The 24,002-nt window shown below is 53.4% G+C and overlaps 12 protein-coding genes across 12 annotated transcripts; 7 read left to right on the forward strand and 5 right to left on the reverse strand.

The window, feature by feature from the left end:
• The first annotated feature begins 211 nt into the window (after positions 1 to 211).
• Positions 212 to 8,207, forward strand: EI97DRAFT_431167 (PROCN-domain-containing protein). Its single transcript, XM_033797868.1, has 3 exons — positions 212 to 422; positions 481 to 5,146; positions 5,551 to 8,207. Exons 2-3 carry the CDS (start codon positions 504 to 506, stop codon positions 8,030 to 8,032), a joined length of 7,125 nt encoding a protein of 2,374 aa, XP_033656468.1. The 5' UTR covers positions 212 to 422; positions 481 to 503; the 3' UTR covers positions 8,033 to 8,207.
• Positions 8,208 to 8,234: 27 nt separating this feature from the next.
• Positions 8,235 to 9,405, forward strand: EI97DRAFT_431168 (uncharacterized protein). Its single transcript, XM_033797869.1, has one exon. The coding sequence runs from the start codon at positions 8,473 to 8,475 to the stop codon at positions 9,349 to 9,351; it is 879 nt and encodes a 292-aa protein (XP_033656469.1). The 5' UTR covers positions 8,235 to 8,472; the 3' UTR covers positions 9,352 to 9,405.
• A 590-nt stretch (positions 9,406 to 9,995) lies between these two features.
• On the forward strand, positions 9,996 to 10,330 carry EI97DRAFT_456363 (uncharacterized protein; the record flags this gene model as incomplete). Its single annotated transcript, XM_033800723.1, has 2 exons — positions 9,996 to 10,161; positions 10,236 to 10,330. 2 exons carry the CDS (start codon positions 9,996 to 9,998, stop codon positions 10,328 to 10,330), a joined length of 261 nt encoding a protein of 86 aa, XP_033656470.1.
• Positions 10,331 to 10,803: 473 nt separating this feature from the next.
• Positions 10,804 to 11,634, forward strand: EI97DRAFT_223642 (uncharacterized protein). The gene is made up of 2 exons (XM_033793879.1): positions 10,804 to 10,957; positions 11,051 to 11,634. Exons 1-2 carry the CDS (start codon positions 10,926 to 10,928, stop codon positions 11,463 to 11,465), a joined length of 447 nt encoding a protein of 148 aa, XP_033656471.1. The 5' UTR covers positions 10,804 to 10,925; the 3' UTR covers positions 11,466 to 11,634.
• Positions 11,635 to 11,835: 201 nt separating this feature from the next.
• EI97DRAFT_431173 (uncharacterized protein) lies at positions 11,836 to 12,296 on the reverse strand. Its single transcript, XM_033797870.1, has 2 exons — positions 12,122 to 12,296; positions 11,836 to 12,040 (listed from the first exon to the last, which is right to left on the reverse strand). Exons 1-2 carry the CDS (start codon positions 12,257 to 12,259, stop codon positions 11,963 to 11,965), a joined length of 216 nt encoding a protein of 71 aa, XP_033656472.1. The 5' UTR covers positions 12,260 to 12,296; the 3' UTR covers positions 11,836 to 11,962.
• A 2,156-nt stretch (positions 12,297 to 14,452) lies between these two features.
• EI97DRAFT_223684 (uncharacterized protein) lies at positions 14,453 to 15,707 on the reverse strand. The gene is made up of 2 exons (XM_033793881.1): positions 14,869 to 15,707; positions 14,453 to 14,787 (listed from the first exon to the last, which is right to left on the reverse strand). Exons 1-2 carry the CDS (start codon positions 15,430 to 15,432, stop codon positions 14,581 to 14,583), a joined length of 771 nt encoding a protein of 256 aa, XP_033656473.1. The 5' UTR covers positions 15,433 to 15,707; the 3' UTR covers positions 14,453 to 14,580.
• A 78-nt stretch (positions 15,708 to 15,785) lies between these two features.
• EI97DRAFT_223670 (uncharacterized protein) lies at positions 15,786 to 16,526 on the reverse strand. Its single transcript, XM_033793880.1, has 2 exons — positions 15,967 to 16,526; positions 15,786 to 15,907 (listed from the first exon to the last, which is right to left on the reverse strand). The coding sequence occupies exon 1, from the start codon at positions 16,388 to 16,390 to the stop codon at positions 16,031 to 16,033; it is 360 nt and encodes a 119-aa protein (XP_033656474.1). The 5' UTR covers positions 16,391 to 16,526; the 3' UTR covers positions 15,786 to 15,907; positions 15,967 to 16,030.
• Positions 16,527 to 17,550: 1,024 nt separating this feature from the next.
• Positions 17,551 to 18,296, forward strand: EI97DRAFT_223710 (uncharacterized protein). The gene has a single exon (XM_033793882.1). The coding sequence runs from the start codon at positions 17,693 to 17,695 to the stop codon at positions 18,176 to 18,178; it is 486 nt and encodes a 161-aa protein (XP_033656475.1). The 5' UTR covers positions 17,551 to 17,692; the 3' UTR covers positions 18,179 to 18,296.
• An 864-nt stretch (positions 18,297 to 19,160) lies between these two features.
• EI97DRAFT_492555 (uncharacterized protein) lies at positions 19,161 to 20,477 on the reverse strand (the record flags this gene model as incomplete). Its single annotated transcript, XM_033802322.1, has 6 exons — positions 19,161 to 19,467; positions 19,520 to 19,603; positions 19,664 to 19,696; positions 19,751 to 19,798; positions 19,885 to 20,308; positions 20,473 to 20,477. 6 exons carry the CDS (start codon positions 20,475 to 20,477, stop codon positions 19,423 to 19,425), a joined length of 639 nt encoding a protein of 212 aa, XP_033656476.1. The 3' UTR covers positions 19,161 to 19,422.
• Positions 20,478 to 20,791: 314 nt separating this feature from the next.
• On the reverse strand, positions 20,792 to 21,660 carry EI97DRAFT_223790 (uncharacterized protein). The gene has a single exon (XM_033793884.1). It carries the CDS (start codon positions 21,577 to 21,579, stop codon positions 21,031 to 21,033), a length of 549 nt encoding a protein of 182 aa, XP_033656477.1. The 5' UTR covers positions 21,580 to 21,660; the 3' UTR covers positions 20,792 to 21,030.
• On the forward strand, positions 21,397 to 22,254 carry EI97DRAFT_223849 (uncharacterized protein). The gene has a single exon (XM_033793885.1). The coding sequence runs from the start codon at positions 21,627 to 21,629 to the stop codon at positions 22,086 to 22,088; it is 462 nt and encodes a 153-aa protein (XP_033656478.1). The 5' UTR covers positions 21,397 to 21,626; the 3' UTR covers positions 22,089 to 22,254.
• A 528-nt stretch (positions 22,255 to 22,782) lies between these two features.
• EI97DRAFT_223751 (uncharacterized protein) lies at positions 22,783 to 24,002 on the forward strand. Its single transcript, XM_033793883.1, has 3 exons — positions 22,783 to 23,013; positions 23,064 to 23,187; positions 23,263 to 24,002. The coding sequence occupies exons 1-3, from the start codon at positions 22,891 to 22,893 to the stop codon at positions 23,883 to 23,885; spliced, it is 870 nt and encodes a 289-aa protein (XP_033656479.1). The 5' UTR covers positions 22,783 to 22,890; the 3' UTR covers positions 23,886 to 24,002.

Here is a 24,002-nt window from a genome sequence, read left to right on the forward strand (position 1 = left end):
GTGCAGGATGCGTGTGGACTTACCGCGGGACGTGTTGGCTATCGTGGTTCAAACGTCGAAAGTATCGCGGTTCGTCAAAATGCGAATGTGCTCGTGGGAAGCGAAACCTTGGCACCGACGTTTTGCCGTACACGTGACTCGCTGCCTGTTGGCGGAAGCCAAGAATTGCAAAGGTTCGGCTTGGCGCGACTTCCATGTCGCAACTATCAACTTCAAAGTAGGACGCCACCTCACCCTTCCACCAAGCGCATTACTTTCCATCGCGCGAAGCGTGGGAGGTATTTTCCTTACCCTTCTACCTCTCTTTACTCTGTGTCGCATCTCTGTGGTCATTTCTGCGGCACCTGGGACGCGTCCATACCGCGGAGCTCGCAAGAGCTAACTTTTTCAACTCCTGGGGAACTTAGAGGAACCAGTCTTTGGTGAGCTCCACGACAGCAGCCCGCGTCGACATCAACTCTTGCTGACGGTATCATCAAGCTGTTTACTGTTCTCAATTCAAGATGGTACCTCCACCCCCTCCTCCCCCGCCACCTCCTCCACCACCTCCTCCTGGACCGCCTGGCTCTAGCTATGGCGCTCCCCCCCCTCCTCCTCCCCCTCCTCCGCCACCGGGCGCTCCTGGCGCTGTCGCGTCTCTGAGTAGCCGGCCGCCGGTGGATCCTCAAATCGCAAAGTTTGCGCAGAAGAAGAAGGAATGGCTTCGGCAACAGCGGCAGCGTTTCGGCGAGCGAAGAAAGGCTGGGTTCGTGGAAACGCAGAAGGCAGATATGCCCCCTGAGCATTTGCGCAAGATCTTCAAGGACATTGGCGATGTTTCACAAAGGAAATTCTCCAGCGATAAGCGGAGCTACCTAGGAGCATTGAAGTTCATGCCCCACGCGGTCCTAAAGCTTCTAGAGAACATGCCGATGCCTTGGGAAAGCAGACGCGATGTTAAGGTGCTCTATCACATCAATGGCTGCTTGACACTAGTGAACGAGATCCCGCGCGTTATAGAGCCAGTTTTCCACGCACAGTGGGCAGCCATGTGGTTGGCCATGCGAAAGGAGAAGAGCGACCGTCGCCATTTTAAACGGATGCGATTTCCCCCATTCGACGATGAAGAGCCGCCCCTGTCCTATTCGGAGAATATCGAGGATGTGGAACCTCTCGAGCCTATCCAGCTGGAACTTGATGAGGATGAAGATGCTGCGGTCATCGACTGGTTCTACGAACATCGGCCCTTGCTGGATACTTCGCACGTGAATGGCGATAGCTACAAGGAGTGGAACCTGGATCTTCCTAAGATGGCTACGTTGTATCGGCTTAGTCGCCAACTTCTGAGCGACCTCGTGGATAAGAACTACTTCCACATGTTCGATCTTGACAGTTTCCTTACCGCAAAGGCACTCAACGTTGCAATCCCCGGCGGTCCTCGATTCGAACCGTTGTACAAGGACATCGATCCTAACGATGAAGACTTTGGAGAATTCAATGCGATTGATCGAATCATTTTCCGCTCGCCGATCCGGACTGAATACCGAGTTTCATTCCCTTACCTTTATAATTCTCTACCCCGGAGCGTCAAAGTTGCTTGGTACTCCTACCCCCAGGTTGTATATGTTCGTTCGGAAGACCCCAGCTTGCCGGCGTTCTACTTCGATCCTATCATCAATCCGATATCATCGCGAGCGGTTGCTCCCAAGAACATCACCGTCAGTCATGAGGATGAGATTTTTGGCTTAGGAAATGATGTAGATGACGATTTCGAGCTTCCCGACGATGTCGAGCCTTTCATGGCAGAGGAGGAGCTTTATACACCAGACACAGCTTCCGCTATCGCCTTGTGGTGGGCCCCGCATCCTTTCGACAAGAGGTCAGGGAGAATGGTAAGAGCCGAGGACGTACCACTCGTAAAACAGTGGTACTTGGAGCATGTCCCCGCAGGTCAGCCAGTGAAGGTGCGGGTCTCGTACCAGAAGCTTCTGAAGACCTACGTGCTCAATGAACTGCACAAGAAGCAACCGAAAGCTCAGAACAAGCAAAATCTCATGAGGACGCTCAAGGGGACAAAGTTCTTCCAACAGACCAAGATCGATTGGGTCGAAGCTGGACTTCAAGTTTGCCGTCAAGGCTACAACATGCTCAATCTCTTGATCCATCGCAAGAACTTGACGTACCTCCACCTTGACTATAACTTCAACCTGAAGCCCGTCAAAACGCTCACCACGAAAGAGCGGAAGAAGTCTCGCTTCGGAAACGCATTCCATCTCATGCGTGAGATCTTGCGGTTGACAAAACTCATTGTAGATGCGCAAGTACAATACCGCCTGGGCAATATCGACGCCTTCCAGCTGGCCGACGGCATCCTCTATGCTTTCAATCACGTTGGCCAGCTTACTGGAATGTACCGATACAAGTACAAGTTGATGCATCAAATTCGTTCCTGCAAAGACTTGAAGCATTTGATATACTACCGTTTCAACTCTGGTCCTGTCGGGAAGGGACCAGGATGTGGTTTCTGGGCTCCAGCATGGCGTGTTTGGCTGTTCTTCATGCGTGGAATCATCCCTCTTCTCGAGAGATGGCTAGGTAATCTTCTATCGCGCCAGTTCGAAGGCCGACACAGCAAGGGTGTTGCCAAGACCGTCACGAAGCAGCGTGTCGAGTCACACTTTGATCTCGAACTCCGCGCTGCGGTTATGAGCGATCTGATGGATATGATGCCAGAAGGTATCAAGCAAAGCAAGGTGAATACTGTTCTACAGCATCTGTCGGAAGCATGGCGGTGCTGGAAGAGCAATATTCCTTGGAAGGTGCCTGGACTCCCTGCCCCCATTGAGAACATCATTCTCCGATACGTCAAAAGTAAAGCGGATTGGTGGATTTCGGTTGCCCATTATAACCGCGAGCGTATTCGACGCGGTGCTACAGTGGACAAGACGGTGGCGAAAAAGAATCTCGGACGTCTCACACGATTGTGGTTAAAGGCGGAGCAAGAGCGTCAACACAACTACATGAAGGATGGACCGTATGTCTCTTCGGAAGAGGCCGTCGCCATCTATACAACGATGGTTCACTGGCTAGAAGCTCGCAAGTTCCAGCCGATCCCGTTCCCGAGTGTCTCATACAAGCATGACACCAAGATTCTGATTCTGGCCTTGGAACGGTTGCGAGAAGCATACTCGGTCAAGGGGCGCCTGAATCAGAGCCAGCGCGAGGAGCTGGCGCTTATTGAACAAGCGTATGACTCTCCCGGGACCACGTTGGCGCGCATAAAGAGGTTCCTCTTGACCCAGCGTGCGTTTAAGGAGGTGGGCATCGACATGAACGACAATTACAGCACCATTAATCCGGTGTACGACGTTGAGCCCATGGAGAAGATAACCGATGCTTATCTTGACCAATACCTCTGGTACCAGGCCGATCAACGCCATCTTTTCCCGAACTGGATCAAGCCCTCTGATTCCGAGGTGCCACCTCTGCTGGTTTACAAGTGGGCTCAAGGAATCAACAATCTTGATAAAGTCTGGGAGTATCAGGACGGCGAATGCAATGTGATGATCGAGACACAGTTGTCCAAGGTCTATGAGAAAGTCGACATCACCATGCTGAACCGCCTGTTGCGCTTGATCATGGATCACAACCTCGCCGACTACATCACGGCCAAGAACAATGTTCAGCTCAACTATAAGGACATGAATCACACTAATGCATACGGCATGATCCGCGGTCTTCAGTTCTCCGCTTTTGTTTTCCAATATTATGGGCTGGTACTGGATATCCTTCTCCTTGGTCTACAAAGAGCGAACGAGATTGCGGGTGCGCCCGAAAGTCCAAACGATTTCTTGCAGTTTAAAGACAAGGAGACGGAGACTCGTCACCCCATCCGGCTGTATACCAGATACATCGACCGAATCTGGGTGTTCTTCAGGTTCACGGCCGACGAATCTCGCGACCTCATTCAGCGGTTCCTAACCGAGCAACCCGATCCGAATTTCGAGAATGTGATCGGGTATCGCAACAAGAAGTGCTGGCCAAGGGATTCAAGAATGCGACTTATGCGCCATGACGTTAACCTGGGTCGTGCGGTATTCTGGGACCTGAAAAACCGTCTACCTCGGTCTGTCACCACCATTGAGTGGGATGATACATTTGCCAGCGTCTACAGTCGCGACAATCCTAACCTCCTCTTCTCAATGTGCGGCTTCGAAGTTCGCATTCTGCCTAAGATCCGTAACCTCAGCGATGAGTTCCCTGTCAAGGACAGCGTGTGGTCTCTGGTCGATAGTACCACGAAGGAACGTACTGCCCACGCCTTCTTGCAGGTCACTGAAGAGGATATTCAAAAGTTCAACAACCGCATCAGACAGATTCTCATGTCTTCGGGATCTACGACATTCACCAAGATTGCCAACAAGTGGAATACAACACTGATCGCCCTATTCACGTACTACCGAGAGGCCGCCGTATCTACTGTCAGCCTGCTTGATACAATTGTGAAGTGTGAGACCAAGATCCAAACCCGTGTGAAGATCGGCCTAAACTCGAAGATGCCGTCACGTTTCCCACCTGCAGTCTTCTACACGCCGAAGGAGCTCGGAGGATTGGGAATGATATCTGGATCGCACATCTTAATCCCAACCAGTGACAAACGCTGGTCGAAACAGACGGATACCGGTGTCACCCATTATCGTGCTGGCATGTCACATGATGAAGAGACTCTTATTCCGAATATCTTCCGCTACATCATCCCGTGGGAGTCGGAGTTCATTGATTCACAGAGGGTGTGGATGGAGTACGCCCAGAAACGCCAGGAAGCTAACCAACAGAATCGACGTCTGACACTTGAGGATCTGGAAGACAGCTGGGACCGGGGTCTGCCTCGTATCAACACGCTATTCCAGAAAGACCGGAGCACGCTCAGCTTTGACAAGGGCTTCCGCGCCCGGGCTGAGTTCAAGATTTATCAGCACATGAAGAGCAATCCATTCTGGTGGACGAGCCAGCGTCACGACGGCAAATTGTGGAACCTTAACGCCTACCGGACCGATGTTATCCAGGCTCTTGGCGGTGTGGAGACCATCCTTGAACATACACTGTTCAAGGCAACCGCGTTTCCGTCCTGGGAAGGCCTATTCTGGGAAAGAGCGAGTGGTTTCGAGTGAGTTCTTGTTTCGTTTATACCTTCCATTTCTTCTATTCGCCGCCGCTCCGTCAACAAGAACCCCCCTCAGACGCTTCATCCGCCCTGCATTTGCCTCCTTCTGCTGTTCCGCACCCCTATACCAATACCGCACTATCCCTTGGGTTTTTGTGACTTTCAGTTGCTTCATTGATTTTGCCTGTTGCTCCTTCTTGCTTTCCGCATACCCTTGCAAAAGCCAGCGCCCAGATACCCCATCTCAACTCCAATCTGCTGCTCTTCCTTCCGCATTCCTATGTAAAGGAGCGCCGGCGAGATGCTTTATCCCTCTTGCTTTCTCCTTCTACTATTCTTCCCCATCCCTATACTCAAGATACCGTTGCCCCGGGTTGAGGAGACCATGCTGACTTGTGCTACTCTAGGGAATCGATGAAGTTCAAGAAACTTACCAATGCCCAACGATCCGGTCTCAACCAAATTCCCAACCGCCGTTTCACCCTCTGGTGGTCTCCCACCATCAACCGAGCCAATGTGTATGTGGGTTTCCAGGTCCAGCTTGACTTGACCGGCATATTTTTGCACGGCAAGATTCCTACGCTCAAGATCTCGTTGATTCAGATCTTCCGTGCCCATTTGTGGCAGAAGATTCACGAGTCGGTCGTTATGGATTTGTGTCAGGTCTTTGACCAGGAGCTTGAAGCACTTGGCATCGAGACTGTGCAGAAAGAGACTATTCATCCTCGAAAGTCTTACAAGATGAATAGCTCCTGCGCAGATATCTTGTTGTTTGCCAGCCACAAGTGGAGCGTTTCCCCGCCTTCCATGCTCTACGACACCAAGGACACCATGAGCTCGACGACTACGAATAAATTCTGGATCGACGTACAGCTTCGATATGGTGATTACGATTCTCACGATATTGAGCGCTATGTCCGCGCCAAGTACCTGGACTACACCACGGACAGCATGAGCATTTACCCCTCGGCCACCGGCTTGATGATCGGAATCGACCTTGCCTACAATCTGTACTCAGCTTATGGCCAGTACTTCCCGGGTCTCAAGCAGCTCATCCAGCAGGCCATGGCAAAGATTATGAAGGCTAATCCTGCTCTGTACGTGCTGCGCGAGCGTATTCGCAAGGGTCTCCAGTTGTACGCATCTGAGAGCAACCAGGAGTTCTTGAACTCGCAGAACTATTCCGAACTGTTCAGCAACCAGGTTCAGCTATTTATCGATGATACCAACGTGTACCGCGTCACCATCCACAAGACCTTCGAAGGTAACTTGACTACCAAACCCATCAATGGTGCCATCTTCATTTTCAATCCCCGGACTGGTCAACTCTTCCTGAAGATCATTCACACCAGTGTCTGGGCTGGCCAGAAGCGTCTGGGTCAGTTGGCGAAGTGGAAGACAGCCGAAGAAGTCGCCGCTCTGATTCGATCGTTGCCCGTCGAAGAGCAGCCGAAGCAGCTCATCGTCACCCGCAAAGGCCTCTTGGATCCCCTCGAGGTACATCTGCTTGACTTCCCCAACATCTCTATCCGTGCTTCGGAGCTGCAGCTGCCGTTCCAGGCCGCTATGAAGGTCGAGAAGCTTGGCGATATGATTCTGCGAGCGACAGGTCCGCAGATGGTGCTCTTCAACCTCTACGATGAGTGGTTGAAGACCATCTCCTCTTACACGGCCTTCTCCCGATTGATCCTGATTCTGCGCGCTCTCCACGTCAACATGGACAAGACGAAATTGATCTTGCGCCCCGACAAGAGTGTTGTGACACAAGAACATCATATCTGGCCGACTCTCTCGGATGAGGACTGGATCAAGGTCGAAGTGCAACTGCGTGATCTCATCTTGAATGACTACGGCAAGAAGAATAACGTCAACACGTCGTCTCTTACGAGCAGCGAGGTCCGCGATATCATCCTCGGTATGGAGATATCGGCTCCTTCCATGCAGCGTCAACAGGCTGCCGAAATCGATAAGCAAAAAGAGGAACAGGCGCAATTGACCGCTGTGACGACGAAGACGCAGAATGTGCACGGTGAGGAAATCATTGTCACGACGACTTCCCAGTACGAACAGGCAACTTTTGCGTCGAAGACTGAGTGGCGCACCCGAGCTGTGGCAACTTCGAACCTTCGCACTCGCGCCAACAACATCTACATCAACTCGGAGGACGTCAAGGAAGACGGACATAACACCTATGTCATGCCCAAGAACATCTTGAAACGTTTCATCACCATTGCGGATCTTCGGACCCAGGTTGCTGGTTATCTTTATGGCAGGTCACCCCCCGATAACGATCAAGTCAAGGAGATTTGCACCATTGTCATGATTCCGCAGGTCGGCGGAACCCGTGATGTGCAGCTACCGAAGCAATTGCCGCAGCATGAGTATCTTGACAACTTGGAGCCACTGGGAATCATTCACACGGTAAGCGGGAACGAACCGCCTTACATGCCCGCAAGCGACGTGACTCAGCATGCACGACTGATGAATGCGCACGCTAGCTGGGACAAGAAGACGGTCTCGATGACTGTTTCCTTCACGCCAGGCTCCGTGTCGCTGGCGGCTTGGGCCCTTACTCCCAACGGCTACAAGTGGGGTGCTGAGAACAAGGACGTTATGTCGGATAATCCAGCAGGCTTCTCTACCTCCTTTGGCGAGAAGTGCCAGCTTCTTCTCAGCGACAAAATCCGTGGTTACTTCCTCGTCCCCGAAAACGGCATTTGGAATTACAGCTTCATGGGTGCGGCATTCAGCTCTGTGGAGAAGAAGCCTGTGCATGTTAAGCTCGACACACCTGTGCGATTCTACGATGCCGTGCATCGCCCGTTGCATTTCTCGAATTTTGCGGAACTGGAGGATGTGTGGGTGGATAGGGAGAATCAATTTGAATAGAGGTGGAGCAGTGATACCACTATGTATGGATTGACGCATTGAAGGGGCAAAAGGAAAGGAATGGGATGGCACGGCGTTCATAAGGATGGAACGGGCGTATATTGAAGCACCAGTGTACATTAATCCTTGTGTTTATACTAGGTAATTGAGCGAATCGAACGTACGTATCTCGGAGGGTCTCAGGACCTTTTTCGATGTCCCTTTGGTGAAGTCCTTAAGAGTGTTGAGGTTCGCCCGGTCGATCTCACCTCCAGAACCGTTCAGTGTGAGTGGTCATGGCTGCCACTTCCTTCTGGAAAACTACAGAAGGTAAGTGCTACCTTTTGAAAAGGACCTCACCTTTCCCACGACATTGCCAAAGCCCTCACAAGGAGTGTCCCACGGACGAAAGCCACAGCTAAACTCTCGTCCTCAAGGGCAACTATATACGCCCACCTACCATGACCATGAACACTGCCAATTGCATGTCTGGAGCTCGGCAGACGGGACCCGACGCTGCAATCACGTCCTCGCAATCGCAAACCGGCCATAATGCAGCAAAGATGGCTTCGTCGACGTCCTTGTCTGGAAGTCGCTCCTCCGAGGGGCCGGACCAAATATCCCACATGGCAAATACCACCTCCAAGCACGAGAACGTCAGGAACAATCTCACCATGCACCCCGAACCACCTGATGAGCACGGCCTTCCCGTCGAAAACGGACAGCATCAGTCTTCATCTCCAGATGGAAGTCCCACCAGAGTGGAAATCGATCCCACCTACCTGACCCCAGTGGCAACAGATCGACCCCCAACAACAAACTCCAACAACCTCCCAACACCAATGCTCTACGGTTCCAATCCGTGCTCCCCATGCATCTCTGACTCGAATCTCTCCCTTCTCTCCCTCGGGTCCTCCCTCCCCACCCTCCGCACGCAGCTCCCAAGAGCGACATGCAACATGTGCAACCGCGAAATGTGTCCTCAGTGCGACCCGGCCCACAACCACGTCTGCGGAGTCTATCTGGAAGCGGCGCGCAAGCGGAACGGCAACTCTCTCCGTGGAAATGAGTACATGAATATATTTGTGTGGGCGTGGGAAGGGACGAAGAATGTTGTTGTCCCGCGGAGGTTCTTCAGAGATTTGGAAGTTGGGACGGGGAGGGAATGGAGGGCGCCTAGGACGAAATGGTGGAGGAGAGTTGTGGGATGGGCGTGTTGGGGGGTTGGAAGTGTAGTGATAGTGGTGTGGTTGGTGGTGTGGAGTCCGGTGTTGGTGGGGGTGTGGTTGGTAGAGGATGAGGTTTGGAAGGCTGAGGGGGAGAAGGGGAAGGGGTGGTAGGTTTATAGGTTGGGCTGTGGAAGAGCTGTTATAGAGAAAATCAAAGTATGCGTCGAGAATAGAGTCAAGGGCAGGCCTCTGTTATAACATTATTAGCAGTTATAGCGTATCCATGTATATGTTTAAAGCTAACCCGTTTTGTGTATGTGTAAGACGTGGAGGCATTCATCTTAGGTAAGTCTCCAGGCCCAGTTAACAGAACGACGAAGTTGGCTAGATTCGAACAGCAATATCCTTGCAGGTGAGTTGTATCTTTTTGTGTAAAGGCCCAGATGTGCAATTCAGCCACACTCAGGAAATGCCTTTACTAAGTACACGCTTTCACTTGTGTCTCTACAGAGGTATTCGAGATATGCAAAAACCATCATTCCGATCCATTGACCTATTTAATGCTTTAAGAAGATCAAGTACTTGCAAACTCTTACGGCAAGGTCTCTAGATACTCTAAGCTCGTTTTTGGCCTGTCGCTTTATCATGATCTGTCAATACAAGGCTTCATCAAGACCGCGCACGGACCACACGTTCTCTCACACATCCAGTTTCAAGAGTTTCAATACCATTATGTCCCTTTCTCGACCATCGCCATTAGCTTGAAAAATCGCTTACTCTTGCGCACACATAATTCCTTCTATAAACCCGTCAACATGCCCTCCCCACCATCGGAAGCCCGCTACCCGCACAGAAAGCATCCCCTAAGTCCTCCGAAGCGCCCAATGACGTCAACCTCGTATTCCGAGAAACCGTTTTCTTCGCTAGCAAAAGGGATGATGGAGTTTGGATTTGATACGAGGGAGCCGGCGGAACGGAAAGGTATGTCTAGCGTCGAGGATGGGTCGCGCGTAGGGGGCTGGGAGTAGGAGGCTGTTTTACTGATGCGGAGCTAGTGGTGCGGTTTAATCCGCTGTTAACCCCTTCACCGTTCCTGGACCCTAAGGTTTTGGAGGAGAAGAGGAAGGGTGCGGCTGCTTCGAAGCCGTAAAGGGAGTGCCGAAGCGGGATGCTAGGTGTTCGGCTTGTCTCCTCCAACTGGGGTCAAGAGTTCTGTGTCCGAGCATCATCCATGTCCTCCAACAAGGTTCGATCACCCTGCAACCAAGATGCAACGACTCGGCACTTGAGTGGCGTCTTTACATATCAAGAATCAGAACTGCGGATGGAGCTAAACATAGCGATTCCTAACTTAGAACAACAGTCGCCACGACTTGGAGGCGAACTGCAGTTGCCCCTCCGTGCGGAGAGACGTAGATCAATGATCGTCGATGCAGGAGTGTGCATGTATGCATGGCAACGGGTAGGATTGACGGAAGGGCGGGAGAGGTTGGGTGTGTAGTTTTTCATGGATAGCTATTCGCCACTGCCACGTGTGGGATGCATGTCGGATGGGGTGCGGTTGGGGATCTGCGGTGATTGATTGTGTGGGTGTATGGTAGGAGGATGCGGCTCGGGATATTGTCGGTGAGGAGGAAAGGATGGAATTGGGTGAAGATTATGAATAGGTTATTGGAAGATCTGGCGAGTTTTGGCGGATCTTGGTTATGGTGAGTTATTTGGGCAGTGTATCTTCATGATCCAAGATGCTCTATCTACACGGAGAGAATCCAATGAGGTAACGTACCCCTTGCGTATAGAACATGTATGCGATGACTATGTACTCGCAGCGAGGGCACGATACCTTGTAAACAACTAACGGTGCAATCAGAAAGCATAGTGTACTGTTGATCAATTCCGTTCGGCTCAGTATCGTCAGTCGAGGTCATCACGTACGCATCTATCTTCGCCGTTGCTTCTTGCCAATTGCCTCCCTTCGTTATTCGAACATCACCAGTAATGTTCCAAGAACGCGAAATCGCCTCCAATCCACCACGGCCTCCTTCCTTCGCCCTCTCTGCTCATGCGGCGTCCGATCTGACCACCCTAACCAACCAAACACCCAACCTTCCTCGCCGCTCACCGTGGGAGGCAAAGAACACCCCAACCCTACCTGCAACCCGGGTGGCGGGACCAACGCCCGGCATCCCAACGCTAACATCACCCACTCCGGCAGCCAGCCTGTCTGCGGCCCGAGGGTGCATGACGGAGGGTACACTGTTGGGGAGGCCATTTTCTATTCATAACAGCGAGCACGCCATGTACACGGGCGCAGAGAGGCGAGGTATAAACTTGGAAACGTTGTTTTTGTTCCTCCAGGTCTGGATGTGCGAGTATGTCTAGACTACCTGGTTTGGTAGCGATGTACTGTGTAAACGTGCTCGCACACCATACCCGTAACGGGTACGTGGGATATCCTCCGTACGATGTGCCCATCAGCATGTATAAGCGATCTCGCGAATCAGAAACCTAAGAGCGCTTCTTTCTCAATGCAACATCACGGACAGGTACCGCTCTGGTACCGACGCACTCATCTCCGGAAGTGTCCACACACTCCTCCCCAATCATCATCACCTCTTTCACATGCCATTTACCCTCCCCTGGATCCCTGATCACCGTCCAACTCCCTCACGCACCGTGCATCTCACCGTCAACATATATCCGGCCCCATCCCTGCCCTTAATATATCCAAGAAACAGGCAGTCATATAACACCGATCCAATAATAAAGAATTCCCAGCTAGTCACGTTGCGGGGAGAGGGCGACATTTTTTTCGCGGGTTCGCCGCTTGCGCTTTTTGCGTCCGATGGGCTGTGGGACACTGGGCGAGAAGAATCAGAAAATGGGGGTTACACTGCGAACGAGGGAAACATGTTTGTTGCATGGGGGTGATGTGTGGTACCGAGTATGGTGGTCGCCTTTTGTGCTGACGGTGTAGGGAGGTAGCTAGCTGTGAGCTGAGAGGGCGAGGAGTACTCGTTACGATGTGGTGTCGCGTGTTTGCACTTTGATGTGAGCGCCGGAAGTGGCTGAGCAACATTGTTTCAATCCCTTCGGATGTGAGACCTTTCAGTCGCAAAGAATATGATGAGGAGGAGAAAGAGATAGATTTATGGAGAGGGAGATCGGATCGATAATTCACAAAACCCTGGGAACACTTCTGCTTAGTGGATGTGTCTGCTTGTCCCGGCCCATAGAAGTCACGGACGCTATAAGATCTCCTTTTCCCATGTATACATGTTTCTTATAAACACCTGCCGTTATTATACGAGGGACATTTATCATATTGACTCCTTAACCTTAGCAGGTGACGCCATTCTCTGGGGTATTATCAACAACATAGAAGCTATATGGCGGATTCTATACCGATCAATATCAGTACCAGCAATATTATAATAGAGGTCCTGTATGGAGGATGGAGGACGGAGAAGAGTAGATGACTTGCATAACCGTACCGCATCTGCGCACGTGGGAGTTGGAGGGGTGTGTGTATACGGGATGTATTTATTGATATTGAGGAACGACATGCCTAGGATTGAACAAAAGATGTTGAAAGCAGAATTTTGAGATGGTGACTTGCTCTCTAGCAAATAAGGTTGTCGTAGATAGTATAGTCCTGCTATGCACGCCGTCGTGTACTGTTGTTGACGGGGATTTTAACTCCGTCTCGTGCCCACCTCGTACTTCTAGACTCCCCGAGGGTCGACTTCACGATACCCTATCTCGCAGCCCGCACCCTTTCTCTAAACCGTTTCCCCACACTCCCCACACAATCTTTCAGTCCCATCAATCCCCGCCTAAACTCGCCCGCATACCTCCTTCTCCCTATCCCCTTTCCGTCGCTCGCCCCCGCCCTCCATACCCATCCACCCCAACCACCACCACCATCATCATTCATCACACATCGCTACCATCGACCCGACAATCCGGAGCGACCCGTACCGTTCGCAGCGTCCCTGCATCAGAACCCGCCTCGCTAACAACCCAGCATGAACCGCTCCAGAAGCTCCAGGTTCACATTGGTTTCAGATGCGCGGGTGTCTGTGCATCAGGTACCAACGCCTCCTACAATGTCTAGATAGGTGTGAGGAGGGGAGAGGAGGAAGAGTTATTGCTTGCCCTACCTATGCGTGTTGTATGCTTTTCAGTCTTGTCACATGTACTCCGGATACTGCGTGGTTTTCTTCTAATATACATCCTTGGAAGACCTTACATACACACATACATATATACATACATGTACATATATCCCACAATCCAATCCAATCCAGTTATACCCACATCTACACCCGTCTACTTCCAAGCCACTCCCATTCTCTCTTCCCAAATCCCAAAATAAACTCACCATCCCTCCCTCATCTTAACCGTTTCAATTATTCCAATATCCGATAGTTACACGTTATAGCTCTGTTTCCTCAATTCCAATTCTTAAGAAACCCCACATGAATGGCTTAACAAACCCCTCTTATCCGGCATATCCCTCACGGAGTATACGTATGACGATCGGGTTCGGGGATTCCAAATGCAATGCCCATCTATAACGTAGAAACGTAACACGAACCTACGCACAAAAAAAAAAAAAAAAAAAAAAAAAAAAAAAAAAAAGAGAGCCAAGAAAGAAAGAGGACGCGAAGCTCAAGTTGAAGCTATCGTGCTGCACCGTTCTGCATGCATGCATACATGCGGAAGAAAAGGAATAGATAGCAAGAATCCAAATTAAGTTATCTGTTAAAGAATTCAAGTGTGTAGCCGTGCATATGCAGAAGCTGAAGACGAAAAAAAGAAGGAGACAACGAAATGCGTAACACAAGAAACTCTCGTTCCTCACCCTGGGTATCTATTCCTGTCCTGTCCCTCCTCTTTCTTATCTGTCCCGCTCCAGAATTTGAGTTTCACCTCACAAACGCAGGATGCGAAACCGTAAAGTCTGTGCAAGTGTGTTGCGTCCCGGTTCTGGCTCTACACCATCATCTCCAACCCCCAGCGCATGCGCGGTGTCGACGCCCTCCCCATACATGCATCCTCCACCGCCCACACTCCCAAACGCTCATATTATATCTCGAAACAACTTGCGCATGCACCTCCCAACGCCGCCCGCTATGCTGAACCGCAACCGAACCGAGGCATCTCGAAAGGTATGCTGAGAAGAGGGGGTATTCCGTAGATTCGTACAGTCGTCGTGCGTGAAAAAACAGTGATTAAATGATAGTGCCCTTGCCCACAGAAATGCGTCGGGAAATACGGAGCGTGACCAGCACAAGCCCCCCCTTGAGAGAGAAGAAACCCACAAACCACCCGCTTCCCTCGCTCGCCTAATGAGCATTATTACCACGCATGCAGCTCCTCAAATTGTTCGGCTAGTCACTGGAAAGAGGCCGCCTGTTGTTCGCTAGAACCTGTTTGTGTGTAACCGCTCTCTTCCTCTTCTTGTCCACCTGCTTCGAGCGCTTCGAGTTCTGCGGCTTTTTCTCTGCAAGCGGCTGGGGTGAAGCCTTGGCCGACTTTTGAGGCGATGATGCGCCAGCGGTCATTCTCGTACTCCTGCATGGCGTTGCGAAGCTTTTGGACCTGTGTGTCCCGTTCCGGTTAGCACGTCCGAACATGAGGCAGCGCGACTCGACGTCCCGCGTTTCAGGTGCCAACACTCACCATTTCATCTGTCCAATGCGTGGTTTTTGCTTTCAGCTTCGTGCAATAGCGGACTTGTAGCGTGCCCGAGCTGCGACCGGGAAAGAATTCGGCGATTTGCTTCCAGGTGAGATTCTTCTTTTCTTTGAGGTCGACAAGTAGCTGGTCGTCCTCGGGGGTGAACTTGAGTTTGGGACCGCGCGGGCGAGGGGCGGGTGGTGGCATCCCCTCTTGTCCAACGACACTCGGTGGGCCATGTGTCTGCGGAGGGGAAGAAGGAGCGCCTTCCATGGTGTTGTGTCTCTTAGAAGGAGGTGGCCCGGGGAGACGGTGTCGGTGGAAGGAAGACGTGGGAGCTGCTTGCGGGGGAGCGGGAGGGTAGGGTTGAAGGGGATAACCCTGCGGGGGATGGTGAACGGGTATGGTTCCGGGCCCGTGACCGTACAGGTCTGAAGGCTGATCTAGCGCTGGGAGATCGGGTTGGAGATGTTCGTCTGGGCGGCTGCGCTTGCGCGAGACTGACTCTTGGGGAGCGTGGCCAAAGCCGCCGACGTTGTAGGGAGTGGATGGAGACTGTCCTGACATGGAGGGATTGCGGAACGGCGCGGGGTGTGGTTGAAGTATACTCTGATGTGTGCCGATGTCTGTGTATGGGGGATGGGGACCGCTTCCCGTCTGAAGCGTTTGAGTGGGCTGTGGCTGCAGGACGGGGGCCCACGCAGGCGTGAAGCCATGTTGGTGCTGAAAGCCATGTGTGTGTTCGGTGTTTGAAGTCGGAATGTGATGGTCGTCTTCCCCGGATTCGCCTGGCACTTCGTAGTAGAAGTCTCGATAGGAACTCGTCGCCAGGGTTGCGAATATGCATGGAGACTACCAGAGCTAGCTCGCTCTGGCAGGCCGCCGCGGTGAGACCTGGACCAGAAGGGATGCTCAGTTTGAGGTGGTGTGCCGACTCTCGAGGAGATGTATCGCACGTGTTTTGGGATGGTTCGCGTTTTGCTCAGTTGACAAATGTTGCAGCAAGTCGAATCTGGAAGGCCGCGCCATTCAGCAGAGGAATCTTATCGGGCGGCTGTTAAGAGTTAGGATCTCCGGATATAGCCCTGGTGAAGACTAAACTTTGGGAGTCCAACTGGGAGCGCCGTGCATTATAACCTGTTGGCGCGAGATAGGGAGAAGAGCATTAAGAAAGTTGGCGCAGAATGTCCCTTCTGCGCTCGGTCCTATGTAATTGCCACACGGACATCCGAATCCAAGCACCAGAGAGCAGCAGCAACCCCACGAGACGGTTTTTGTTCCTGAAGGGTAGGGTCTTAGCTGAGTAGGGCAAGCCCAGGACGAATTCTACGTCAAGGTTAATGCGATGAGCAAAGGGCCGGGGACGGGGCCCCCAGGGCCAGACTGAGAGACTTTGCAGGTCATTTGCGCAGTTACAATGCCGCCAGGCTCGTGTTGTGAGTGGCTGACGGAGGGAAAATGAAGGTCGGCTTGGTAGTACCTCGACCAGCACTCCAATCGCCCGTGGCGGGCGGGGGTCACACATGGTCCATGCCAGCGCAGCCCTATTATTTCTAGAACGCAGCCAGAAGATCTCCAGGCCGTTAGAGGGCTCTGCAGGCGCGATCCCGGTTGGCAGAGGGTCCCAGGCCTGGTGGCCACGGCACGCGCAAAACCAGGCTTCCGAACGGGCTAGGAGGACGAGCGGGAGGGCCAGGGTAAGAGGGACAGTTCCCAATCCGTCAGCGCCACCAGGCGGAGGAGCTTCTGGCAGATGATGAGATGGGCGATGGGGAAGACATGGGGCGAGAGGCAGGGCTCAGCGGAGACCATGCTGGGAGACGGCAGTGATGGCAGAGGCTCGTGGCAACTCAATGGCATGGCACGCCACGAAGCTCAGCATTCTCAAGCATTCCCAAGCAGTGTCGTGGGAAGCAGCGTTCCGTTGATGAGCGTTATGGGGGCATGATGAGGGTGGTGTTGCAGCCGTCTTTCGGTCCAGGGCAGGGCCATATGCCGGTAGAGGAAAAGGTGGTGCCGTAGCACCCGCTTGCCAACCGTGGGCGGTGTTGCTCTTGGTCGAGCTCAGGCGCATTGGCATCATGGGCGAGGGCATGGATGGCTTCAGAGTGGCCCATCAGCCCTCATGCAAATGCCGTTTCAGGACGGTATAGTACAATTACCTTGTCAATATGCGGTTGGTAATGCCCGGGCGAATGCGAGGATCGCCCGAGCCACAGCAAGAAAGCTCCGACCAGATGACGAACCAGAGACCCCAACAACGGAAGGATCGGGGGGTGTACGTGGTGCGGCAACAACGGGGAACGCTGTTGAGGAATATAGATGGCGATGGGTATATTGTGAGACGGGCGCTCGGTGTTGAGTGGTGCAGTGCAGTGTGCTGTGTTTGGGGAAGACAGGAAGTTGGAAGAGGGGGTGTGGCGGTGGGGATGTGGCGGGGCAGCGAACGCAAGCGAGGTGGCGGTGTTGCCTGAGACTGGAAAGCGCAGGCGCGACGCGTGACGCGAGACACCCACAACACCTGGATTTATTCCAGAGTACATACACCACCACGACTCCAATTTCGCTTTTCTCCATCCAGCGGCCAGCTCTACTCCTATCCGCCCTCAGTCGCCTTCACACGATTGTCGTCCATCTCGCAATACTATGCTGTCATTCATTTGGCTCACCCGCTCGCCCTCACGCTCGCCCTCCGCTCGACTGCACGACAGCGGCACGACTCCACAATGCACGCCGGTGCGCCACGCAGCCATTCCATCGATCTCATGAAAACGTACCTTGTTGGTAGGCGCAGGCGCAGACGCAGACGCAGAGTCAGTTGTGATTGATGATTGCGTCCAACCCAACAACGGTCGCTCCCCAACATGATCGAAGTGACGTGGGACTCGGCACAGGGGTCTGGGGTCTACCTGCTGGTCGACAAGATCGCCCTCAACACCAGAAATGCCCATGTTGGCGTTATTTTATTACTCAGGGGCACAAGCAGATCGCCCGCCTTCCGGGGTTACACGTGATTGTCGCAACGACTCTGCCGACCAGGTTGCTAGGCTGGTCTCCATGGGCCTTGACTCTTTCCTCCCGAACGAACCGCCATCATTTCCATATCGCGGACCTCACCGGCCTCGCCCTCCCACCTCGTGAGCCTGTGACTGCTGAGTCCAGCGAACCCGAGTTCCCACGTACCAAGATTCTTGCCATCATATCAACTATTAGCCGGTTTAGGCTGTACCATCCTGCCTCGTCCGGATTCGCTCCATTTTCCTTCAAGTCACGCCAGATCCAGCATCTCGACCTCTGGCTCTCCCAACAGTGATTATGTACCTCTGCCAGTGCGCCCTTGCTTATGGATGAGGCACGTCCATCTATCGTTGAAGGCTGACTGCGGATACGCTGCAGAAGTTTGCACCCAAACACTAGCAGTCGTTCCCTTTTGGGCCTTCTTTTCGTGCTGTCTTAGTTTTGACGCTTCCCGTTAGATACATGCTGGCCCCAGACGAAACGACGGAGCTGGAAAGGTGAACTGGAGGTACATGCGGAAGCCACCCCGTTCAGGCGAGCAGATCGAATCGCCCTAGGCTGGCTATCAACACGCGGGCGACCCCCACAGCGTGGCCTGCCCTCTCCGTGACCCTTTTAGCAAGTCGCCAGGGCTTGGCACGTCGCCATCGAGGGTTGGACTTAGCATGGATTCTGCTCGCCCACAGTACCACTTCCGGACGAATCCCCTTCGGATACAGCGTCGCCGCATCAGTTCGGTAGAGAAGAAGGGCCATCCGCTCAGAGACCAATGACCCCCAGTATGCAAGGAGCAAGGCGACCGATATCTGGTTTGCCCGTTGCGAGAGCAACTCAGCTCTACGCACAAGCAGTACCTTCATCAAACACTGTACCTGCACTGTGTCGCTCGCCTCAAGGCGGCAGGCTGCACCATGTCCCACGGAAGCCAGCGATGTCGGCATGGACTTGATCTGCCAATGGTAGCAAGTGAACATGTGTTTCTCCAGGGAATGCTCCACTGGCCCTTACCGTTTGTCCACCGCAGATATCTGAAACTGGCGCAAACAATGAAACGAGACATCTACCCCAAGTCGATCCATGATTGCCGTAACCATTCACCAGATCGCCGGGTAGACTAATGTTCAACGAAAGTTTGGGTTTGTTGGGGCCCCGGAGCCAGTGGCTTAGTTTATCGAAACCTTATCGAGGGATATGGTGCATATACACAGGACTGTCGCACCCCACCATCATTACCTTCCACGAGAGACTCTGAAAGAGATAGAAACCTTTGGGGAATCCACATGACGGAAAGAGACAAAGGAAATAAAAGGCTGCTGGGGATTTCGCCTTTTGCTCATTGAGAGGGTTTCGCAGAAGTTCACCTCGTATACGCCCCAGCCAAGACCGCATCCGAGCCTCCGAGGACTCCAAGAAACGACGAGCAGATGCCGACAGAAGCGTCTGCACATGCAGTGCTCTATATATGGAAGCGAGCCGGTATCATAAGGAGAGCTCGAACCCGCTAAACCAGGAAATGTGCATATCCTGTTGGTTTCTGTCTCAAACCTTTCCACCAAAATGCTCCTTCGCATACTGCTCGCAAGCCTATCTCAGTCAGTCAACTCTCCACAATTTTTTGCACCAAATGCCGTAATACTTTAGCAGGCTTGCCAACTTTCTGCCCAATTACTTTCCACTTGTTCTGGTCGTACTCCTTGATAGCTGCAAGAAGCGCCGCGCTCTTTCACGTCGGTCAGTGGCTAATCCCAATGGAAAGGAATAGACGCAGCTGCAGACCCACCTCGTCTTCAGCAAACTCGGCGTAGTGCATATCCTGTTCCGCCAACGTCAGCAATAGAAGGACAAGATGGGACAGCGGCGCCCCTACTTTGTACCAGTGTTTCTTCACACTCCCCTCTGTTCGCTGAGGAAATGTCTGGAGCGCGCCAGTCAGTGAATAGGGTCTTCCTCGAGCCAATGTGTTCGAAAAGAGGCGCAATGGTAAACATCATGTTCTTCTACCTTTGCAATCTCGTTCCAGCTATTTCCGGCATCTCTCATCGCCTTGAGCCTCTGCTCCTCGGCCGGTGTCCAAGGCGTGTTGGTTCGACTCTTCTTGGCCTTGGGTTCCTGTGCAGCAGGCGCATCGGCTTCCTGGGCCTGCGTTGCGGCTGTACTCGTCGAGGGAGCACTCGCGGAAGTTGGAGTAGCTGCCATTTGGTCGGACGGCACGCTTACCGATTTGCGCTTCTTGGAATTTCCAGGCGTAGAAGGGCGCGGGAAGGACATGAGGGACTCTTGAGCTTGGCTTTGGGGTTGAGCTTGGGCTACTGGTGCAGCAGGTTGGAGAGTGGGCAGCTCGGCAGACGTGGTAAAGGCGGTGTTCTGCTGTGGGTTTGTTGCGGCCGGAGAGGGTTTCAGACTGCGTTTGGCAGCCGGCGAAGAACTGTGAAACATGGATCACGACGTCAGCGGCATACGGTGAAGGTGAAGGTGAAGCGCGCTTGGTTCACCGATCTCCAGGCTCGGTATCCGGGACCCGTGCAATGCTCGGTGCCGAGAAACAGCTCCCAGACTCGATACGCAGGTGAGGCTGGAGAAAGGACTCACGACATGGCAGACGATGCACTCGGAGCTGTGGGAGACGACATAAGCGGAGCAGCTCAGTTAGAGGAGGTGGATGCGCCTAGAGCGCAAAGTCATACTCGGAAGTCGAAACCTGGGACAGCACGCAAAAGGGACTTGGATACACGATCGAAGGCGATAGATGGTCATGATATTCAAGCAAGCAGGCAGGGCGATGGCCTAGCCCGGGTGCAGACGCTGATCAAAGTACATGGAATACAAGAAGGGCCAGGTTTGCAGGCGGACGAGCGAATGGGAGGAAATGGACGGCCTGGGACGGGGATTGTCTTGGACCCAGCGGCCGGCACTTTGGAGACGCTGAAGGGCACTGCGGTACTGGTACCTGGCCGAGGGTGAATTACTGCGTGGGAAAACGTGGAGTCTGGGGAAGGTTGATGTACTGGTACCTGGGGTTACTGGGGGAGCAGCAGGCAAGAAGCGGGGTAATAGCCTCCTCGAGGACGCAGATGAATTAGGTGGCTGCAAAGTTACGGGGACGGGGGCTTGGATGCGGGGGAGATGCAGCCCGCGCGTGACGGCCCTTTATGCGAATGTTGCATGGAGATGCGGACGGCTCGGTGGACTTGGTCGGCGCGAAGGACCTTTGATTGATGGACGGAGCAGGACGACCACAGTAGCCTCGACCGCTGCAGAGGACGACGCAGAGACGAAGAGCTGAAGATGCTTGGAACTGCTGATGTGCGGCGAGAGCGCAATGCGTTTCTGGCAGGATACTGTGGTACTACTGTTTGTCATCAGTGGTGGAGCTGGCGCCGATGGGTTCACGATCAGAGGGTGAGAACAAGTGCGGTATGGTATTGTGGTGGGTGGAGGAGGCAGCGCAGACCCCCCTGGCTGGTTCGAAAGTGTCATCTTCATTGGTGAATGGCAGACCACCAGAGGACGGTTTCCAAAGGTCACCAAGGTCACGAAGCTCGCGACTTCACCCAGATGGCGAGCGAGGGTCGGGTGAGTAGAGGTGTTTTCTTCGTCCCCCCGTTGTACCGTCGGCCAGCGCATCAATTTCCACGACTGCGACCCACGTCCGCCCCACGGCCAATGGTAGGCGCACTGCGAATTAACCCGTCGCATTGTCCGCCGGCGTCGAAAATGCGCCGGACGCGCGCTCGCTATTCAACATGTCGTCCCCTCCATTACAGAGTCCTCTTCGCTCCGTTGTCCCCATTCATCAGATCTCATTCACGGGCTGCCTGCCAAGCCCCTCCAGCCACCTGACACAGGCTCCGTGTCACTTCACGCCCACCTTGTTTGAGCGCCGTCCCCGCCGACCAGCAGCAGCAGCAGGAACCTCACCGGCTCGCTGCTGGGCCGCATATTCTCCACCCCAGAAGCCTGTGCCGTTCCTAAGCCTGTCGTTGATGCGCCGAACGGATCGCTCTGCTTCCGAGAACGACGTCGTTTCGTACGTCTCAACACCCGCAGCTGGCAAGCAGAAAGAAAAAAGGCGGTCTGTTTCTGCCTGTCAGCATCATCTGTGTCGAGACGGCAACAGCTTCTGCGAGCATCCAACTGTAGACAGCTTCTTGTATTACCGCTGCTGTTGTGCGGGCCGAACATCGACTTTGATTCTGTGCCGCTGAAGATCTTCGGAACAAAGAACCATGAAGGTAGGAGAGCCAGTTCACAGATCACCCCGAGCGCCTAGTACCTCGTTTTCGAGGTTAGCGCCCGCTCGTTCACGGACTCTGGATGAGCTTGTTTGGTCGTCAAAACACACTGTCAAACGTCTCGCTTCGCCCAAGCCTGCTGCACGAGCCTCCCTCTAACGCGTCGAGTTTTGAAACTGCCTCCACTCTACACCAAAATGTCGACGGAATTCATGCAGGGTCGCTCCAGACCACACTTCTTCCGGGCATCCAGATCTTGTGCAGGCCAGCTGCCCTTCCCCTTCCGGCTTAGCACGTCTCGCAACCATGGATTTTCCAAACATGTCGGCGTGCAAAGCGGACCTCAACCGTGGTGACGATCAAAACTTTGCTGCAGGACTCAAGTTTGAAAACGCTTTCCACACAACCTCCTGCCACTCCAATCAACCATGCTCGCAGTTGGCCCGGGAACCGCTCGTTTCTCATCGTGACCGAACCGTATATCTTGTCCGATGCCCCAAGCCGCCATGGGGCTTCATCCGCTCGCCTTCAAACGGCTTCAGTCTTTTGTTTTCCTAGCAACCTTGTAATTACGTTCTTTTATTCCCCACTGGCTGGGTTGCCTTCCGTTCTTTAATCGACATTGCTGAGCAATTCCATTGTCTACGCAAGTGGAACTACATTCTTTGAAGAGCGAGCCTCTACGACTGGACGTTATCCCGAAACGAAAACACTGACCATTGCCCATCCCTTTCTTGATCATCCGAAAGAATTCCAATCGCACAATCAGTTCAACATGCTCCACCATCAGCCGCAAGTTCTTTCTCCCCTACCAGAGATGAACTCCCAGTCCTCCGATGCCAGTCTCCGGGCAAGGAAGATGTCCGCCGGAGGGAACAGGTCCTGGTCTGAGGAAGAGGTATGCATCGATCGTGGCAATGGTCTGATCAGGTATTGACTTCTTCGTAGGAGAACTACCTCCTCCAGACCCGCATGCAGAAGATGCCCTACAAGCACATTGCTGCTCATCTCAAGAAGACTGAGCTGGCCTGCCGTCTGCACTTCCATCAATTGTCGCACGGTAGCCATCGCCGTAAGCGCACCTCATCCATGTCCTCGACGACCTCTTCAAGCTCCGCCGGCCAATCTCCGGCTTATTCAATGGCAGTGGACCGCGATGACTATTCGTCGTCATCCCGCCATGGCTCTCCTCTGAGCTACACTGGCGGCAGCCCGCATATCAGGGCCGCGTCTATCACGGCCTCTCCCGGCCGCAACCAGCACAAGATCCTCCTTCCCAAGCCCCGCCCACTGAGCCCCCGGGATTCCCCCGAACCCTTCAATGCGCTCCGCATCAACACTGAAGTCGCCCACCAGCCCAAGGTCGTGGACACCGACCGCCTCCGCGCCATCTACGAAGCTCACCGTCAGCAGTTCTGGGCCGCCGTCGCTGCTGACTACGGCGCAGACGTCTCCCCAGCCCAGCTCGAGGAAATCTGGCGCTCTGGCTCCTATACCGTCCGGCCCCCTACGCCCGACGCTTCTCCCGATGGCAGCATCATGCAGAATCCCGTGCTCAAGCCTTCGCACTACACGTACGCGTCTCCCGTCTCGGAAACTGGCAGACACTTCTGCAGCCCCTTGAGCAACAGCGCCGTGTCGGCCCCTGCTACTGATCGGATGTCGTACGTCCTGCCCATGCCGGTACCCAGACCAAGGAGCGGGACATGGAGTTCGGCGCCCAGGGATAATGTGCCCATTGCAAGTCTGCTGAATGAGGATAAGAAGTAGAGCGACAGAAGATGGGAAGAGGTTTTTTCAGGTTTCTGAACTTTCGCTAATGATCCTTTGAGTATGACTTTTGTATTGGTTGTGGGGGGTGGACACTGGTGGGATGGGGTGCATGAG

This window comes from Westerdykella ornata (assembly GCF_010094085.1).
Source record: "Westerdykella ornata strain CBS 379.55 unplaced genomic scaffold EI97scaffold_4, whole genome shotgun sequence".
Taxonomy (NCBI): Eukaryota; Fungi; Ascomycota; class Dothideomycetes; order Pleosporales; family Sporormiaceae; genus Westerdykella; species Westerdykella ornata.

Excerpts from the sequence above, each read along its gene's own strand:
- EI97DRAFT_431167 (XM_033797868.1), top strand. The coding sequence starts at position 504 with ATGGTACCTCCACCCCCTCCTCCCCCGCCACCTCCTCCACCACCTCCT. Across the intron at positions 5,147-5,550 it reads GAAAGAGCGAGTGGTTTCGA|GGAATCGATGAAGTTCAAGA; the intron begins GTGAGTTCTTGT and ends GTGCTACTCTAG.
- EI97DRAFT_431168 (XM_033797869.1), top strand. The coding sequence starts at position 8,473 with ATGACCATGAACACTGCCAATTGCATGTCTGGAGCTCGGCAGACGGGA.
- EI97DRAFT_223642 (XM_033793879.1), top strand. The coding sequence starts at position 10,926 with ATGCTCTATCTACACGGAGAGAATCCAATGAG. Across the intron at positions 10,958-11,050 it reads CACGGAGAGAATCCAATGAG|AAAGCATAGTGTACTGTTGA; the intron begins GTAACGTACCCC and ends CGGTGCAATCAG.
- EI97DRAFT_431173 (XM_033797870.1), bottom strand. The coding sequence starts at position 12,259 with ATGTTGCTCAGCCACTTCCGGCGCTCACATCAAAGTGCAAACACGCGA. Across the intron at positions 12,041-12,121 it reads AAAGGCGACCACCATACTCG|TGTCCCACAGCCCATCGGAC; the intron begins GTACCACACATC and ends CTTCTCGCCCAG.
- EI97DRAFT_223684 (XM_033793881.1), bottom strand. The coding sequence starts at position 15,432 with ATGTCAGGACAGTCTCCATCCACTCCCTACAACGTCGGCGGCTTTGGC. Across the intron at positions 14,788-14,868 it reads CGCATTGGACAGATGAAATG|GTCCAAAAGCTTCGCAACGC; the intron begins GTGAGTGTTGGC and ends CGGGACACACAG.
- EI97DRAFT_223670 (XM_033793880.1), bottom strand. The coding sequence starts at position 16,390 with ATGTGTGACCCCCGCCCGCCACGGGCGATTGGAGTGCTGGTCGAGGTA.
- EI97DRAFT_223710 (XM_033793882.1), top strand. The coding sequence starts at position 17,693 with ATGATTGCGTCCAACCCAACAACGGTCGCTCCCCAACATGATCGAAGT.
- EI97DRAFT_223790 (XM_033793884.1), bottom strand. The coding sequence starts at position 21,579 with ATGCGACGGGTTAATTCGCAGTGCGCCTACCATTGGCCGTGGGGCGGA.
- EI97DRAFT_223849 (XM_033793885.1), top strand. The coding sequence starts at position 21,627 with ATGTCGTCCCCTCCATTACAGAGTCCTCTTCGCTCCGTTGTCCCCATT.
- EI97DRAFT_223751 (XM_033793883.1), top strand. The coding sequence starts at position 22,891 with ATGCTCCACCATCAGCCGCAAGTTCTTTCTCCCCTACCAGAGATGAAC. Across the intron at positions 23,014-23,063 it reads GGTCCTGGTCTGAGGAAGAG|GAGAACTACCTCCTCCAGAC; the intron begins GTATGCATCGAT and ends ACTTCTTCGTAG. Across the intron at positions 23,188-23,262 it reads GTCGCACGGTAGCCATCGCC|TGGACCGCGATGACTATTCG; the intron begins GTAAGCGCACCT and ends ATTCAATGGCAG.